The 17048-nt window shown below is 50.1% G+C and overlaps 4 protein-coding genes across 4 annotated transcripts; 1 reads left to right on the top strand and 3 right to left on the bottom strand.

Annotated features, from left to right (window-relative positions):
* Positions 1-6523: 6523 nt before the first annotated feature.
* On the top strand, positions 6524-8826 carry CABS01_09806 (GMC oxidoreductase; the record flags this gene model as incomplete). Its single annotated transcript, XM_060543162.1, has 8 exons — positions 6524-6716; positions 6775-6808; positions 6865-7126; positions 7202-7328; positions 7392-7639; positions 7697-7910; positions 7966-8720; positions 8794-8826. The coding sequence occupies 8 exons, from the start codon at positions 6524-6526 to the stop codon at positions 8824-8826; spliced, it is 1866 nt and encodes a 621-aa protein (XP_060399860.1).
* Positions 8827-9364: 538 nt separating this feature from the next.
* CABS01_09805 (uncharacterized protein) lies at positions 9365-9677 on the bottom strand (the record flags this gene model as incomplete). The annotated part of the gene is made up of 2 exons (XM_060543161.1): positions 9365-9598; positions 9675-9677. 2 exons carry the CDS (start codon positions 9675-9677, stop codon positions 9365-9367), a joined length of 237 nt encoding a protein of 78 aa, XP_060399859.1.
* A 1709-nt stretch (positions 9678-11386) lies between these two features.
* CABS01_09804 (U-box domain-containing protein) lies at positions 11387-12367 on the bottom strand (the record flags this gene model as incomplete). Its single annotated transcript, XM_060543160.1, has 3 exons — positions 11387-11560; positions 11611-12160; positions 12279-12367. 3 exons carry the CDS (start codon positions 12365-12367, stop codon positions 11387-11389), a joined length of 813 nt encoding a protein of 270 aa, XP_060399858.1.
* Positions 12368-13580: 1213 nt separating this feature from the next.
* CABS01_09803 (uncharacterized protein) lies at positions 13581-14738 on the bottom strand (the record flags this gene model as incomplete). The annotated part of the gene is made up of 1 exon (XM_060543159.1): positions 13581-14738. One exon carries the CDS (start codon positions 14736-14738, stop codon positions 13581-13583), a length of 1158 nt encoding a protein of 385 aa, XP_060399857.1.
* Positions 14739-17048: the final 2310 nt, after the last annotated feature.

Genomic DNA, 17048 nt, shown 5'->3' with positions numbered 1-17048 from the left:
TGTCGCGAGTGAAAGGGAGAAATCGTGAGTTGAAGAGACGAGAACTGGAGGAAGCAGTCGAGCGGGATGATCAGTCAATTGAATGAATTGAGCTTTCTAGAGCTCGGTGAGCTCTCCGCAGTGATGTATAAATCAGACGAGTCGTGCGGTCGGAATGTCTTGCTTTGGTTGCTCTGCATGATAATCAGCAGGCCCCGATTGGGTTTGAACATGTTTTTGTTGGGTTTGGGCCGGCGATATTTGCCATATTCGGAGAGCTTTGGGGTAGCTCTTCCGACTCCCGGCAGTAATCCTAGCGCTAAGTGGAACGGCCTGCAACGCCTACGTCGAGCTACTGGAGGCTCTGAAGCTAATGCTCCTCCCCGCCCCCCGCAAATAGCCCGCAACGGCTCCATAACCCGCGGGGAATTTCAAGCTGTGACGTCCCCAGTTGCTCCATTTGCCGGTTGGTCCAAGGACGGTCAACAGCCCCGAACCCCGCCAAGCCCGAGCACCACCGCGACTTAGGGTTCGGACTCGGTACGGATGCCCCCCATCGTCCATCCGCCTGCCTTGGTTCACCGCCTGTGTTGACTTTCCGAACCTCCGTTTGCCTAGGCTGAGAGATCGTGGGAAGTTCGCTAGTAGCCTGGTGGTAATTGAACTCCATCCGGCGAGTAGTCCGATCAACTGATAGTTTGGGAATCGCCACGATGACGTTGAATGAGGACAAGGCATGATTGCAGATAAATGCATCAGAGATCTGTCGGAGAATTGAAGAGAACTTTAGTCAAGTGTGATGTACTAGTAACTGTTAGCCTGTTGCTTGCCTCCAAGATCAGGTTCAAATATCAGGTTCAAATGGTTATCGATCTTGCCATTTTTCTTGTTCTGCATCGAGGCCATTTTGCAGAGTCTTGGGGCATATGTTTGGGTCACCTAGACAACCATTGTGCTGCAATCTTCTCCAAATATGGAGGATGGAGTGCCCCAAGCCTTCAAATGTATTTGGTCGAAAACCTCGTAAGTCTGTTCGTCGGGCCTTGTCGCAATGGCATTGATTTCGGTGTGGGCTGACGTCCTCAAGACAAAAAGGCGGAACAAGCGAGTTCCAGATGCAATAACTGCCAATTCTTCGCTGAACTGTGATCGTGAACGGATTCAATCAAGAGAGCGGAACACAGTAGACAGTGGCTAGACAAATAAGTACAAATACCCATGCATGACTTATCTTATCCGCCAATACTAAGGTAAGGTACAGTAGGTTAGCTCGTAATTCACGTACAGGTTCAGGCGAGGATTGCCAAAATTACAACAGAAAAACAATCGAAACCAGGGCTGGTGATCACTTACTTTATAATTCACAACCCTGCCCGGACTTGATTCACTTGACCAGCGCGCCCCTCAGTCAACCCGGACTCTGAATTCATAGGAGTATTTGTTCATTTAACCACTCACCCACCTCGCGCACAGCTTGACCTGACCTCGCCGAACTAGACGGGCTCTGCTGTGTTGGTGACAGGAACGAAGATTAGACCCCTTAAGTACCTAGTGCCTGTGGTAAGTCATAGGCTGGTACGTCACGTGGACAGCCGTCTCAGTGGAAGGAGGGACGCAGCTGCGGGAAGGTGCTGGCTGGGCTGTGTATACTCCCGGCCAAAAAGAGATCCGGCAGGTATATTTACCTTACTCTCTCTTACTGCACCTGCCCAAGCGTCATATATCCAGCAAGGTAGGTTAGGAATTTTCCCGGGGGATGATCTTGAGATAGCAAACCCTATCAACTTCCAAAACGCCGTCAGGTGAAATTGCGAACATGTAAAAGACCCCCCGATCCATTATTAAACTTTGGTGAATTAGCATTGCCTGCTCGCTTTGATGTACACATATTGGTTAAGGCAGTAAGATGGCATAGACCGACGAACAGATCAATCGTAAGAGGAGCCTAGTCAACATTTTGTTTTGCCGTGTCCTCTAGCCACATCATTTTATGTTCAAAGCTGTAAAATCTGTCGTTCAATGATCTCTCAGCGCTAGTATAGCGGAAACAGAACTATCATCATCCAAAGTGCCAACTTAGGATAGCCTCATACATTTTGCGGCAATAATAAGTCTTCCTTAGTCTCTCTGACATTCAAGATTATTAGACCAAGGTCCCAAGCCTCCCGATCACCGCGCAAATGCTGTTTGGTGCTGGCGACTAAAAATGATGGAGAGGTGAATATGGCCGCCCGCACGAGCCTTGGTCGTGCATACTCCTACCTCAGTAAAGCCAACTTGAGCAATAGGTATTGCGACACCCGCGCAGGCCGAAATCAGGCTTGGTGACACTCTCAAGTCGGCACTGGTTTTGGACCTTAGAGGCCGGCAGTCGTATCCCGACGATCAAGCTTCCGGGCGCCATGACTATCAGCGTTGCAGTCGCTAGGTGAAATTAAGTTGCGGAGAGCATCATGGCTACCAATTCTGTGACCATTGCGCGGCTCGCCTTCGACATGATATCGTGATGAGACACACCAGCATCGCGCTAGGCCAGAACTCTGTATTTTTCTGACTGTAAGAGATGTCTGAGGGATAGTATATGCCAAATGGATCTGGGTGCGTGGAAGGACAACTCAAGCTAGTTCATCCGCCCCAAACTGATGGAAGTAACAAGATTCATCTTGAAGGCTTACCAGCAGAAGAAAAAGAATAGCTCCAAGCTTCCTAGCCGACGAAGCCCGAGGCAAGTCTTACCTCCTCTCGACCAGCCAGAGTACGCCGCTAGAGTGCGGCGCACCACATCAGTAATCACATACAAGCTGTGCTTTCATGAGGTCCATAGGTTGGGCTGAATGCTGAAAGCCATGCCCCCTCCTTTGCTCTTTTATCTCTTATACATCACTTACACATCACGGCGAGTTCCTTTTTGGGAAAGTCTGTGAACCTACGTGTAACCGATGGGCCCCGGCAGCCCCGCGGTTCCGGCAATGCTTCGGGTCCACCTGCGGCATCCGCTCGTAGGCCGAGCTCCGGCGCTTAGGTTCCATAATTGAAACTCTGAGAAAGATACTATTACGAGGGCCTAGAATTTGAGGTCATTCCTTAGGATCATGGAATTACAGTTGTACGGCTTCGTATGTTCTAAGACTTTCCTAAATCTGACTAGCAGGAAACAGTACTCCCTTGTTCAATCAACATTAGAAACTTGAAGGGGCTTCTAACTGGGCAGAACATGCGGGGGCTGAGCAACCCTCAAACTGCTGCGCAATCCAATGTCCTTGCTGCGCAGGCCAAGTCTGTCGCAGAATACCCCTATTCTTTGTAGAAGGGGCTTTCTCGATGCCTTTGCCTAGGGAGTTGGCCAGTGGCTTCCTGTCTTTTGGGACGACCTGAACAAGATAATTCTCGGCAAAGCATTTTTTGCTACTTACCTAGACTCAAGACTCAAGAGATGTCATTGATTAACGAAGCGGAGACTTTCCTTACGTGACCTCATTGCGCCTGTTAAATGGAGACAACATTAAATCCCGAACCCACCGGGCCGCAGCCTGCAAGCTCCAGTTTCAAATGACATCAAATCCTCTGCCAACATGACAGCAGATTGTGGCAGTACGGAGTACTCCATATATCAGCCATCAATACTTGATCTTGGCGAACCAGTGGGATTGCGTCCAGAAGGGTGTCGGCCGATCCGGCAGTTGCGGCTCCTGCGAGGTCACGCTGCAAAAAGGGGAATGTTGCAGGAGACCCTCAATCAAGGCAACTAATGTCCGCGTCCGCGTCTCTTGGGAGCCTTGGCTTGCGACCGCGACAATAGAAGGTCGAGCTATGATAGTCCCTTGCATGCGATAGATTGAACCAGCTTCTCGGGTTGCCTCACATGTCGCGCTTGTTTTTATAGGCTTGATTTGTGATACTGCCCCAGTTATCGACTCCATTGGCCGCCTGATTTAGGGTTTAGAGGCTTCAGATGAACGAGTCTTGACAGGCATCTTCATGTCATGCATGCCAGAACACTGGATACTGAGTTGCCCGAGTAACCTGTTTGCAGTGATGCTTTGACCACCCTCGTCAGCTTCAGCCAGGTCGGCAGGTCGCCGACTTAGCTTGAGTGAAAGGTGAAACTCGCACCAAGTCGCACGTTTGGAAGTCAGTCATCTTGGTCACTGGAGCCTCGTAAGTTCATCCAAACTGTTTCTAGACTTCTATCGAGAAATCGAATTCTCATCACGAGCTTTTTAGACACCGAACTAAAGTCTTAGAAAAGTCCATGTGTCAAACAACCTTCATTATAGTTTACCGTCCCGACCTGCAGGTCTAGAATGTATTTGGAAGAGTTGAAGCATCTTCTAACTCTTGTCCTATGATTCATCGCAAAACACTCTTGATATGTCTATGTAATCAAGCCAAATTCGAGTCTCAGCGAGATTGGTTTGCTCAACGAGACGAGCCTGCAAATCACCGTGTAATGTGGGACAGATGGGCCTGAACGGTCGTGGTATGCCGTAAACTTGACAGCAGTAGATGGAAGGTTAGGTCAGGTCGGCTTTGACGGCGCTGAATATTGGTCGACAAGCAAGCCTGGGCCGTTTTAATGCCTCGGCTCAAAACGTGGCAACTAACATAAGCGACAAAGTTTAGTCCCCCATACGTGCCGTTGGAAGCTCAAAGTGCTTTTTGGGGGCGTTGTAGAGTAGGTAGCTTGCGAATGACGCTTAGAACATTCCAAGCCAACGACTCGCTGTATTAGGCCAAGTGGATGTAACCCCTAGCTACGCAAATGACAGGGCTTGAGAGGAAGTTGTATTCGTACGTGCGAGGGGAGGGTGGCATGCAGCAAGACGATCTAGTGAAGGTTGCATAATCCCATCGACCACATCGCGGGGGTGGCCAACTTCACATGTGCTACCCGTTTTGTGGCGTCAATCACCGACTGTCATTTTGCGGCGAGACAGACAAGATGATCAGTAAACCGCGTTGTGAGCTAGTCGTTGTGAATCGCGAGAACACGCGCACCAATACCCTAGCGCCATCGGTTTAGCGGATCGGTGCTGCGCCATGTCTCAAATGCGTCCATTTCACTAGGTAAAATAGAAGAAGACTAACCAGCCGTTGGACGAACAGACAGTCGTATATCCGCGATGGTGCTCACGTCTCAATGGGGCTCGCATGTACCTATTGTCTCCTCGACCTTCTCTACAGATTCGATGTAGCGGGTTGCTTACAGACACTGGCGCGCCAATCGTAAAAGGTAACCTAAGCGAGAAGCCACCCACCTCTTCCAAGCCTCAATAGATGTCATTCATCTACTAAGAATACACACATGACTTGAACAAGGCAAGTTTAACTGCGAATAGTTTGCGATATGTCTTAGGAGCTGTGCTATCGAAACACACGGCATTTGAGATTCGCTGGTGGCCGTGAGGCAGTGTCAGACACCAAAGAGGCAGGTTAGTAAATACAATGACTTACAAGTTGTGGAGTACAGAGTAGTGGGAAAGAAAAATGTCTCTTGCCGCTCGCGCCGGCACCCTGCCGACTCTGGGGACGTGTGTAAAGGAGGGACGGAATCGAGAGGGATGCTGGGATGCACAAGACTGGGGCTCCTTGCATCTGAATCGCGGAACCAGGGTTGTCTGGGGTGCCGCGCATCCTTTTTAGGGATTGTATTCGGCGATGGGACGAATCTGGATACCGGCGATCATCCCCGATCGCCATGGGCTACTGTAGCGTACATCAAGACCTTACGAGACAACCGAGGGTCACTTTACAGCCTCTTGGCTCAATCAACCCTAAAAGACTGTATCGTCGCCTTTGAGCTCAGCTGAGATAGTTGGTCAGCGTGACTAGACGAGCTACCGCGCGGGGCCAAATTGACGCTTTTGTTCGACGTTTCGACCAGTATGAACCTTAAATGATTCAGTAACCATGCATCGGCACATTTCTCGCAACCGCTTCCTAGCTGCAATCTCCGGATGACCTGTCCCAGAAACCGGTTCTACTCCACTTGGCCTGTCAACCACGTGTGGCAGTTACAGCTGTTGTTGCTGAGCAAGCAATCGCTAACACGCTGCAGATATTGCGCCACCCAAGACAGCTCAGATAGAGCCAGGGATGTTGTGTGCATTTATCCGACCCTGCCCTTGCCCCCCTCCTTTCCCCTGATGCTCTTCCCGTAACCCCTTGTCTTTCTTTTGTCCATTCTACTGGAGCAAGTACGGATCCGTAGGTGTTATTCGGTCTGGGCCAATATGTCGTCGTTTAACGCGAGCAGCGCTTGTCTCTCGGCTGCCTTGTTTCCCCTGACCGTTGTGGGGAAGAGAGTTCACAATCGGCAGGTAAGACCGGCAGCATCAATAGCAGGCAAATTCGAAGTCTTGGAGGGTCGTTATCAGACGAAGTAGTCCCATCTTTAGGGGACTGTTAAATCATATATCGGGTCGTCCCGAGTCGAGGTACAATTCTGCAACATCTTGCGTCTCTACTCACTCGTTACACCTTTGTACATACGCACAAACACTCGTTCCTTTGCTCTTAAAGTCCCACTCAGACACTAGTCACCATGGCGTACGTCGTGAAGATGACTGTGGCTGTGGCAGCAATGCCGCTCCTCGGAGCGCTTGCTCGTCCGTCCTCTCCTTCAGTCTGTCTCAAGCGACAGAACGACACAAATTTGCTGCCGAGCTACGACTACATTGTTGTTGGCGCCGGTGCCAGTGGACTTACTGTTGCTAACCGCCTTTCGGAAGACCCTGGTAAGTGGCAGAACACTCTAAAGCGTCAATCAACGAATCAATAACTGACTTGGCATAGCCGTAACTGTTCTTGTTATCGAGGCTGGTGATCTGTGAGATTGCCCAAATGGACTAACAAAATTTTCATGTTCTGACGTATGACTTCTAGTGACGCGGGCGAGGATTACGTTAAGATCCCTGGATTGGCTGGCGGCGCCGTTGGAACCAAGTACGACTGGAACACGACCTACGCCGCAAACGACGCCCTTGGAGGCCGGTCTGTCTCGATTCCCCAGGGAAGAGTTGTTGGAGGTTCAACTAAGCTTAATCGCATGGTATTCGACCGGGGCTCAAAGTCTGATTACGATCGTTGGGAAAGCCTCGGAGCCACAGGATGGAACTGGGATTCTTTGCTTCCTTATTTCAAGAAGGTAAGTGCTTGTGTCCCCTAGTGGAAATCGTGAAGGTAAATCGTGTTGGTAATCTAACTCTATTTCACCCTACAGAACGAGAAGTTCACACCCCCGAAGGCCGACATCGTCTCTGAGTGGGGCGTCCAGGTTGATGATGCTGCTCACGGCACCGATGGGTTGATGCAGGTCACCTACTCGCCTTTCTTCTGGCCTACAACTAGTTGCGTTTCTCCTACTCAAAACCATCGTAATGTCTAGGGACACGATCTAACCTCCTGAATAGAGTTCATGATCGACGCTGTTAAGGAGCTTGGGATCACCGTTGCGAAGGACCAGGCCAACGGTAGCCCGATTGGAGGTTACTTCTGCCCTCACAACCAGGACCCGACTTCCTCCACTCGTTCCTCCGCCAGAGAGGCTTATTACGATAACTTCACTGGACGCAAGAACCTCCACCTTCTCACCGGACGCCAGGTTACCAAGGTTGTCACCAGCGGTTCAGGGGATGCTATTAAGGCTACGGGCGTTGAGGTGAGTTAAGGCTGCTCAGCCTTTCAAATGGAATTATCCAGCTGATGTTGTGTTCAGTTTGCCGCCAGCAAGGGCGCTCAGGCGCAAACTGCCACCGCTGCCAAGGAAGTCATCCTGGCTGCTGGAGCTCTGCACTCGCCCCAGATTCTTCAGGTTTCCGGCATTGGCGACCCGGCTCTGCACACCAGCATCAACGTCCCTACTGTTGTCGATCTCCCCGCCGTCGGCCAGAACCTCCACGACCACGTGATGCTGACTGTTGTTAACACCAGTATGAAACTTCTAATCTGAGATTGTCCTGACGCCAGCTGACTTGAAACCCCTAGTTAACACCACTCTGCCCGTCGGCTCTCTGCTCCAAAGCAACGCCACCTTCGCCGCCGAGGCTAGAGCCCAGTACGACAGCCAGAAGAACGGCCCTCTCAGCTCTCCCACCGGCGACTTCCTCACTTTCCTCCCGCTCTCGACATACTCCAAGGCTGTCGATACCCTCAGCTCCGAGGCGTCCGCCCAGGATGGAACCACTTTCTTGCCTTCAGGCGCCCCCGCTGAGGTGGTCAAGGGATACCAGGCACAACAGAAGGTCCTCAACGAACGTCTCACCGCCACCGACTCTGCACTCCTCGAGTTGATTTGGGCCGATGGTGTTGTTGTTCTCGGTCTTCAGCACCCCTACTCCCGTGGCTCCCTCAAGGCTGCTTCCTCCAGCACTTTCGATGCTCCCACCGCCGACTCCGCGTTCCTGAAGAACCCCCTCGATGTTTCTTTCTTGGTCGAGGGTGTCAAGTTCGCTCGCACCATCGCCGGCACCGAAGCCGTCAAGCCCCTTCAGCCCTTCGAGGTCGTTCCTGGCGCTAACGTTACCACTGACGCTGCCATCACCGACTTCGTTCGCCAACAGAGTGGTACTTTATTCCATCCCGTTGGTACCTGCAAGTTGGGCGCCAGAGAGGAGGGTGGTGTCGTTGATGCCAGCCTGAAGGTCTATGGTATCAGCGGACTCCGCGTTGTTGACGCTAGCATCATGCCTCTTGTTCCTGCCACTCACATTATGACTACAGTCTATGCTGTTGCTGAGAAGGTAAGCTCTAGTTAACATCATCAAGCGCTTCTGAGCCGTACCTGAGGTCGTCCGCTAACAATTCTGATTTTAGGCTGCCGACATTATCAAGGGCACGACCGCATAGAGGGAATGATGATCATGAAGCACGCTTATTTTCAAGGGGCGGAATTCAGTTTACCCCGGCCCATGTACATGCAACCCAAAATAGCATTTAGCAAGATTTAGCTCTTTTATGTCGATACAAAACCACGGGTTTTATGAACCAGCCTCGAGGTGATTCTCTTGAGCGAACTTGTTGTTCCTCCTCTCAAGTCATAAATCTGGCTTGTGTGTCTCACCTCGCACTATCCAATGACATTGGAACAACATGTAGATCTCTTTTACGATGACATGATTTCATTACGAGAAGATGAGCTCAAATTCAACAAATATCTACGTAGCTTGATTTTGTGGTGCACCTCCTGCAATGATGGCCGACATTAATGCGCTGTATTTAACAAACTGAATAGGCTTCAAGTGTAGCTAAGAATCAAGATAACCATGTAGTTCTGAGCAAGCTTAGACGATGGATTTTGGGTCAGGCAAGAACGATGGAAGCATATTATATACTTTAATCAACCAGAACGATTAAATCCAGCATTGACTCCTTGAGCAGGAGCATGTTAGTTGATATCGGCCCGCCTGACTTTCTTTATCGACTTGACAGACAATCGGCATCCCGCTACGAGAAGATCTTCGGCGCAATTAGCCCACCTCAAAGCGCTTATTCCATATCGTTCTTCAACTTTGAGCCAAGACCTGACCTGAAGAGGACAAGTGCCTTCGATCACAAGCTCTTCCGCAGACTCGGGGCGTTCTTCCTCGCTCCCTCTGATTCGCATTTTCTTCTGTTTGGCCTTACAATTTGAGGTGATCTCAGGCCATGGAACTTAGTGTAAGTCCTGTGTCCTCCCTTGGCCGGGTTCGACCTACCATGCATATCTTGAGATCTCCAGTGCCTGAAACTTCGCTGATGACGAAAAAATGGCGATAGGCTCGCTGGGGTAGGCCATCAATGAATCCCTTGGGCAATGCTTCGGGGGGCTTCAAGATGCATCCCACATATTCAGGATTCAAATCATTTTTCGGCTTGTTCTCGACTTTCACTCACTCCGAATTATGATCATTGCCCTCGTGTACGTTTGTGTTGGTAACCATAGCAGTATCATGTTGGCTCACGGATTGAGACAATGTTGTCGGTTGCGTTGTGCGATGCTCGTTCTTGGATGAAACGCCAAATCGATTAGATGTCGGGATTATGGGTAGAGGTGGCATGGCTGACACAAATAAAGACTCTGTTTCAATATGGTGAAGGAAGTTATCGCTGGTTGGCTGGCTACAATCTCAAATCGAAGTAGCAGTCGCGGTACGTGTCAATGTTCTACTCTGGTCTAGATCAATGTGGTTTCGAAAACAGATTTCAAGAACATTTTGACGGAAAAAGCACCCGCACAGCTTGGTGTGATTGTCTCCCAACCTTGGCGGCTTAGGCTACTTTCGTAACCCAGGAAATACGCAGGAAAGGTCTGATGGCTACTGTCACTTGTGTATCTTATTGGACGGCAACAGGCCGTGGGCGGAAGACTGCATCGCCTGATGCCAAACCGAGACGGCCAGTCTTTTGGTGCTCTAATTGGATGAGCGAGGTCAGAAGAAGCCAGAGTCTCGCTCAGTCTGGGCAAAACTTCTGTTTTCAAGATGTTGACTCCATCCAATTCTACTCTGGCACTGTAGGAGAAGATAGAGGAAAAGAAGGACCTGAGGAGTCAAACAAAAGAGAAGGCTGGCTGTGGGCGAGAAGATAGACATCGCATCTGTAGCGCCCCTTTACATACTTCTCTCCCCCCTGCCCAAGTACATATCCGTGTTCGACCCGGAAGCCTCACGATGATTCACACAAGTGGCAAAACGGGCGTGCTGATCCAGTGCCATGCTCTCACATGCCTACCTCTATATCGGGATATCTTGCTTTTCGTAATAACGGCCTACGAGCTTGATTGCTGTGGAGGAATGCAACTTGACCGCTGCATCACCCGCAGTACAGGCGTTTTACACGACAGAAGTTCAACCTTGAGAGCGGGATTATTGTCTCATCAAACCTAAAGAGTGAGTAACTTTCACAGAGGAGCTTTCAGTTCAAGCCTTGAATGCATGTAGCAGTCAATCAACGCAGCTAAATTCGCGTTGACTGATTGTAGCGACGGACAATACTGGGGAGCACTACTCTTAACCTTGACGCGATGATCAAGGCTAGTCCAAAGATTTCATGCTAGTCGTTTCTGTTGAAGCTTTCAGGGTTGAGTGGCCCGTAAGACGAATACCATCAACATCCTAGCAGCCAGAGCTCCGTCAGAAACTGCTTTCAGGTGCTGTCATGCGTTAAGACTAGTCTATTTACAAATAATCACAGCATCTAAGCCAGGTTGCATTCTTGTTCCCTTCTAGACTTTAGGAGCGGGGTTGTGTATGTATTGATGGAGCTCCTGAGAAAAGCTTCCCCGAGGTCTATAGTCGCTGAGTAGCGATTGTGAAGTCGTATTCAACTCGGTATTCTTCGCGCCCAACGAGACCATGAACGCCGTGCTATGCAATTGATTGAAATCAGAGGGTGCCGCCAACATATTTGCAAGCTCAACTCCGTGAGACTACCAGTCCACTGCCCAGCCATTCTCCTCGAGAAACTCTTCACAGGCTTGTCTCAGGCCAAGATTAGGCCTCAACTCGGATGGCAGTAGGGGCTCGCGTGTGAGGGGATCGCTGGGGTGACGACGGAGATGTTCCATGATTGATGCCCTCTCGTAAGACTTTCCAGTCTTTGTCTGTGAGCGTGTTAGTAGGCAGCAAGCAAGCAGCAAGTAGACTAACTCACCAGTACAGGATCGACCATAATGCCGAAGCTGATGTCATCGATGGCCCACTCCGGAACCTCACGTCTCTTCTCCTCGGCAGAGCGACTCTTCTCAAAGGTGCTTCTCAGTATCTCGATCTTTTGCTCCCATTCAGCCTCAATCTCTCTCTTTTCCCCGTCGTCCATTGCGTTCGTAAGGGCTTGTTCACGTTCTTTCTCCATCAGCTCAATGACTTCGTTTTCGAGGTGTCGTGCTTCCCGTGTTCGCCGCTTCTCCATCCAATCCCATCTATCCTTCTTCGCGCGCAACACTTGAGCGGTGATGGCCGCCAGTGACTTATCGCCGGTCTGTACGCAAAGCTGGTGGGCCTTTTGTGCATTCGTGAGGGCCGAATCGTAGTCCTTGAGGGCGAGCTGGGCTTGGGAGAGGTAGTAGTGGGCCTTGAGGTTGTCGGTTGTAAGTCCGAGACACGATTCACAGTCGGACACAACCGAATCCCATATCTCGAGCTTGAGGCGTGCCATTGCGCGGTTGGTGTATAGAGCGGGGTTCTTCGGGTCGGCAATGATGCTATAATAGGCCAAGAATTAGCTTCTCAGTCGATACGATTGCCATGTCTAGCTGTCTGGAATACATAGCAGGTGGATCAGGCTGGGGCTGGCTCTGGATTCGTTTAGGTGAAGCTTACGCCTTGGAATACAGGGCCTCCGCGCCAGCATAGTCGCCCTGCTGGAAGTGGCGATTGCCTTCTTCCTTGAGCTGTATTGACCTCGACATTATGCTGTTGTTCCCTTTGCAATGTGTAGTTGTAGTTCGGAGGGTACAGTCCCAGTCCAATATTGAAGGATTGGAACTAGTAAGCGGAGGAGACGGTTCAGCGGCGGGCTGGAAGAACAGGTATTCAGTCGTATTATAAAGATGCAAAGTAGACGCCGAATGCAACGGTGCAACCTTGGCGAGTCTCGCCGTTCAATCAGAAGTCAGCCCAATAGTTGTCTGTCGAGGCTCAGAACACCGAGACAGAAGGCTGCGCAGAAGCCAAGGAGGGTGACCTTCAATGCGTACTGAGGCGTACGGACTGCAGTCAGGGAAATTGGTTCGGTGATGAGGAGACAGGTATCCGGCTCGGTGAATGGTGTGGAGGAGAAGCCGTTGGGCACACCGGCTGCTGCAGCTCAGCCTCGGGGCGTCAATATGGTGTGCCAGTGGAAGATTCAGTACCCTCCGACGTTGCTGCTGCTGCTGCAGTACTTGGTCGCTGCTGTCACCACTCCAGTGGACGTTGAACGCGGGACCCCCGCCAACCCGCGCCGATGGGTTGGACGTGGATTCCAAGGGTCGCTTTCTCCGCCGACCCCACCTTCGCCCGGGACTTGCGGCTGTCATTACCTTCTCGAATCTTCCGCTTAGAAATGGGTGGCTGAGCCTAGGCCGATGCTCGTCCGACCACGTGATGTGGCTCAACAGCCTGCAAGTGTCACTCGGGCCCGCGAACTCGGCCGGAAGTGGGCCCTCCCATACATCGGCACGGAGATCTTCAAGTTCAAGTGCCTTATCCTTACGGGATCTTCTCCGTACCTTACCTACTATCGATACCTAAGTGCAATTCTCGACTAGTCCTCCGACAGTAACGGCAGTAGCCCTTTTTCTTCAATTGACACACAACACAGTTCACACGACCAAGCCCCCCACATTTTGCGTGCAATTTCTCGTCAACTACAAATCGGCCCTGCTCCTGCTATTCGCTATTATGGCTGAGTCTAGTATGAAAGCACGGACAGCCCACGAAGTGGGCATATGGAAACTATGCCGCAACAAATCAAGCCCCTAGTCAGCCATTTCTAGCCGAGCAACAAGAAAGAGCGTCTCGTCATCTTCCATTAATATTACCATTAGGCCCTTTGTAGCAATTATCCCTCTCCACCGATGCTATGGTCCTTCAGACTTCAAGCGGCTGATCCTGATCTCACAAACACGTCCCCAGATGCTCTCAGTTCTTAAACTGGAGGTGTAGTGGCCATCTGAATCCTTTTTTAATGTTCCTAATCTCTCCACCCTCCATGAACAACATGAAGAACAGCCACAGTCCACGGGCAATTGTTATAGCAGCGACAACAATCGCTACGATCTGGCCAACAGATAGTGCTCGACCGCCTTCTAGTTTGAATACGCCTTTTTTGTCTCCGATCGATATCTCCGCTGCGGCCATTGCAGCAACCATGAAAAGTCCGTAAACGATGTACATGAGCGATACCGTTGTTGGGTATGGGGCAAATTTCATGTCCTGCGAGTGTGCTCCAAGCCAAGCTCGAAGTCTGCCTCGCCAAGTCGAGACCTCGTTGTGGTCTTCGCCCAAAGATGGGTGCGTTATGCCCTTGAGAGTGTCCCTTGGGTTCTTCTCGGCTTTGTGAAAGATCTGTGTATTCATGAGCGCATGAAAGCTACTCTGAATGTAGACAACACATCTGAATGTGTAGTATAACCAAAACACGCTTGGTTCGTCTCTCTTGAAATCGATTGACAGGTCGTCGTTGTAGGAGAAGTTCCGTAGCTTTCCCCACCAAAACACTTGGATAGATTTGCAGTTGTCATCCGGAGTTAGGGAAGTATCGGAGAGTGTACCGAGAAATCCTCGAACTAATATGGGTATGAGCACCATGCTCATGGCCTGGCAGAAGATCACTATGCCGACTTGCCACCTGGATGCGAGTGTCTGTTTGTTGATGAGGATGATCGAAAGAGCCATGTTCTGCGAGTCGAGAATCATGGCACCTAGGATTGCACTCGCCGGGGTGAGCATGCTGCGCTTTTTCTCACTTTGGATCAGTTGAACAAGTACAGCAATAGCCAACGAGAAGTGTGTGATGATAAGGCCAGCGCCGATTTCCTTTGCACCAGTGACCTTTGAGTGGAATGTGCCAGCCAAGGCAATGAAGAAGATGACGAATTCTTGTGCCCAGACAGCTATGCGGATGCCATATCCTCCTATATCGGCATCAATCCCAGCTCGGCAAGGCGGTTTTGTAAAGGTGTCTTTTCCAAAGCCCTTTTCGAGATCGAAAATAATTGGGATAGTAATTATCCCAAAAATGCCGACAGATATGGGTGCGATCAAGTACTGGAAGAGTAGAAGCGATTGACGGGTCATCTTTTTGTGAAAGAAGAAATGGAAGAAAGATTCTATGCCTAGATAGACGATCTGAAAGGTGAGAAATATAGCCAAGATGGCCAGTCTACCTGGCGTTGCGATGCCCATTGTGTTGGGAGTGCTCAGAAGCACGTTTCACAATTCGTCGGTTCTGGATTGTAGATGTTGAGTTTTCTATTCAAAAAACCAGTCAACGAAGCTTTTATGAATATTTGGGAGGGAAGCCAAATTGTGGCTTGAGAGCCTTACCATGGAGCTCAAGGGAGGATTTGAAGAGGTGCAGCTGACACACCCTCCTGGATGGCCAATCCTACTTATAGCAGTTGTAAAGTGAGACTTGTGCAAGGCAGACCAATTGGGTCGTTTGCCACGATCCAGAGGGATGTGGCCGTGAGATCAGCGTGCAACCCTAAGGACACATCTCTGTTGTCTCGGTGTAGCCTCACAAGCCTCATGTCACTCCCTCAGTGCCTCACTCCCAGGCTGCCTGTGGCATTAGGCATCGAACAAAAGTTGTCTTTCTAGTTGTTACTATCGAAAGGCTCCCTTTTGCGACGGGAAAGGAGATAGAAAACTCTGGAAAACAAAAAGAAAAATCAATATCTCAATCTTTCATTTTTAGGAGTACAATTCACTAAGGCAATCTTGAACTTTTTGGACGGTTCTGCATTGATGAGAAGTAGAAATAGGCAAGTCCGTGTTCGTTTAAGAACTTGGCTGATACTTCAGTCTATCATGTCACATTTTTCTGCCTTATTACATTGCTCTTTACACTCTTGTTTAACTACTGAAGGTACGGGAGCTTTGATAGGCCCTCTTCCTAGAAAGGTTTTCTGCTACTTATAGATTTTATAACACTAGAGAATTTGGTCAAGTACTTGGAGCTTAACTTAATGGGTTATACCTCTTGGTCCATCGGTCAATAATACTGTGTAACACCAAGATGAGTTGCTTGACACGCCATTATCTTGTTGTGTTCTGCTGATCTTCCCACGCAGCAGTTATGTAGACCGACAATCCCAGAGCTGCCATCTGCCATATCGCGGACTGGATGCTTGAGTGGGCTCTTGTCTTGGTGAAGCCACCCGGGGTATCTCTCCTCCCGTTTATCAGTTCACGGTTCAGCAAGATGACCTCTCTTCTTGGGAATTCATTCTGACCAGAGTGCTTGGCTCCCCGGCCTCGGACCGCTCCGGACCGAAGTGTGGAACTATCTTGCAATCGACAGCATTGTCCCATGGGCACCATTACGACCGCCGAAGTTGAAGCCCGTCTCAGCTCCGCCACCCCCAACAGCTCAATAAAGGCTTCAGAGTCACGGTAAGTCATTCTCGGAGATTCTTCGTTCAGTTGATGTGATCTGTCATAGCGCTGAGCTGTCACGGCCCAAAAGAACTTGGTCCCCGAGTGAGTCTTTGTCTTGACTTTTTAGAGTTGGACCCCTAGATATTACTTACGAGATTGAGTCCCTGCATCCTGTGGGATAAACGCCTTATGCTAGCCTTCGATGGAATCTCCCACCTGTCAAAATCTCCTTAGTAGCCCACCGGGTTATTGACAGCTGCATGGCCATAGGGCCGTCCCGCCCGGGTCCCACATCCGTGATTATAGCCGATGGGATATCTCGACCCTGCATCGAAAGAGTTGATACATCACTTTGACAACGAGTTTTCTCTCGTTTCCTACTGTTTGATGGCGTGTGTAGACATTCTTCATCTCCACCAAGGGTCAAAGACCTTTTGGTCTTTGTCATTCTCCTAAGGCCATGGTGCATTTCTGACTGTCTGAGATACCACCCTTCACATTGTATCCCATCAATTTGAGCGAGAATTTACTGATCAAGTCGTACGGTAGTCTGGATGTGATCATGCTGGCCGGTGGCTGCGTCTTGGCGGCATCTCAAGTTCCATCAGGCAGTTGACGAGGCCGACATTCCGTTCGAGGTGTCAAGGTCGTGAGGGGGCGCTTTCAAACCTCATTATCGGAACGACTGAATCTAGCAAGAACACGAGTCATTGCTGCGGAGGCCTACTCTCTGGTGCTCCATGAAGTGTGTCTGGATACTGATCTCGTACTGTCGTGGAGAGTCAGACTGAGCCTCACGCTGCCTTTGTGAAATCTATAAAGACGGACTCTTTCCATCCTCAGTCGAGAAGTTTCAGACATCAACACATCATCCTCTGATCTCACAATCCAAACAACCTTCAACAACTCGACACCAATTCTCCAATCAAGGAACCCCATCCAAACCATCAGTAAGCGGTTTCCTCTCATCATCCAAAAGCCCCAAGAACTAACTCGAGCACAGAA

This window comes from Colletotrichum abscissum (genome assembly GCF_030869225.1).
Source record: "Colletotrichum abscissum strain IMI 504890 chromosome Unknown Scaffold_24.1, whole genome shotgun sequence".
In the NCBI taxonomy this organism is placed as follows: Eukaryota; Fungi; Ascomycota; class Sordariomycetes; order Glomerellales; family Glomerellaceae; genus Colletotrichum; species Colletotrichum abscissum.
Note: the sequence above shows the minus strand (reverse complement) of the source record. Positions and strands in the feature narration are given on the sequence as shown.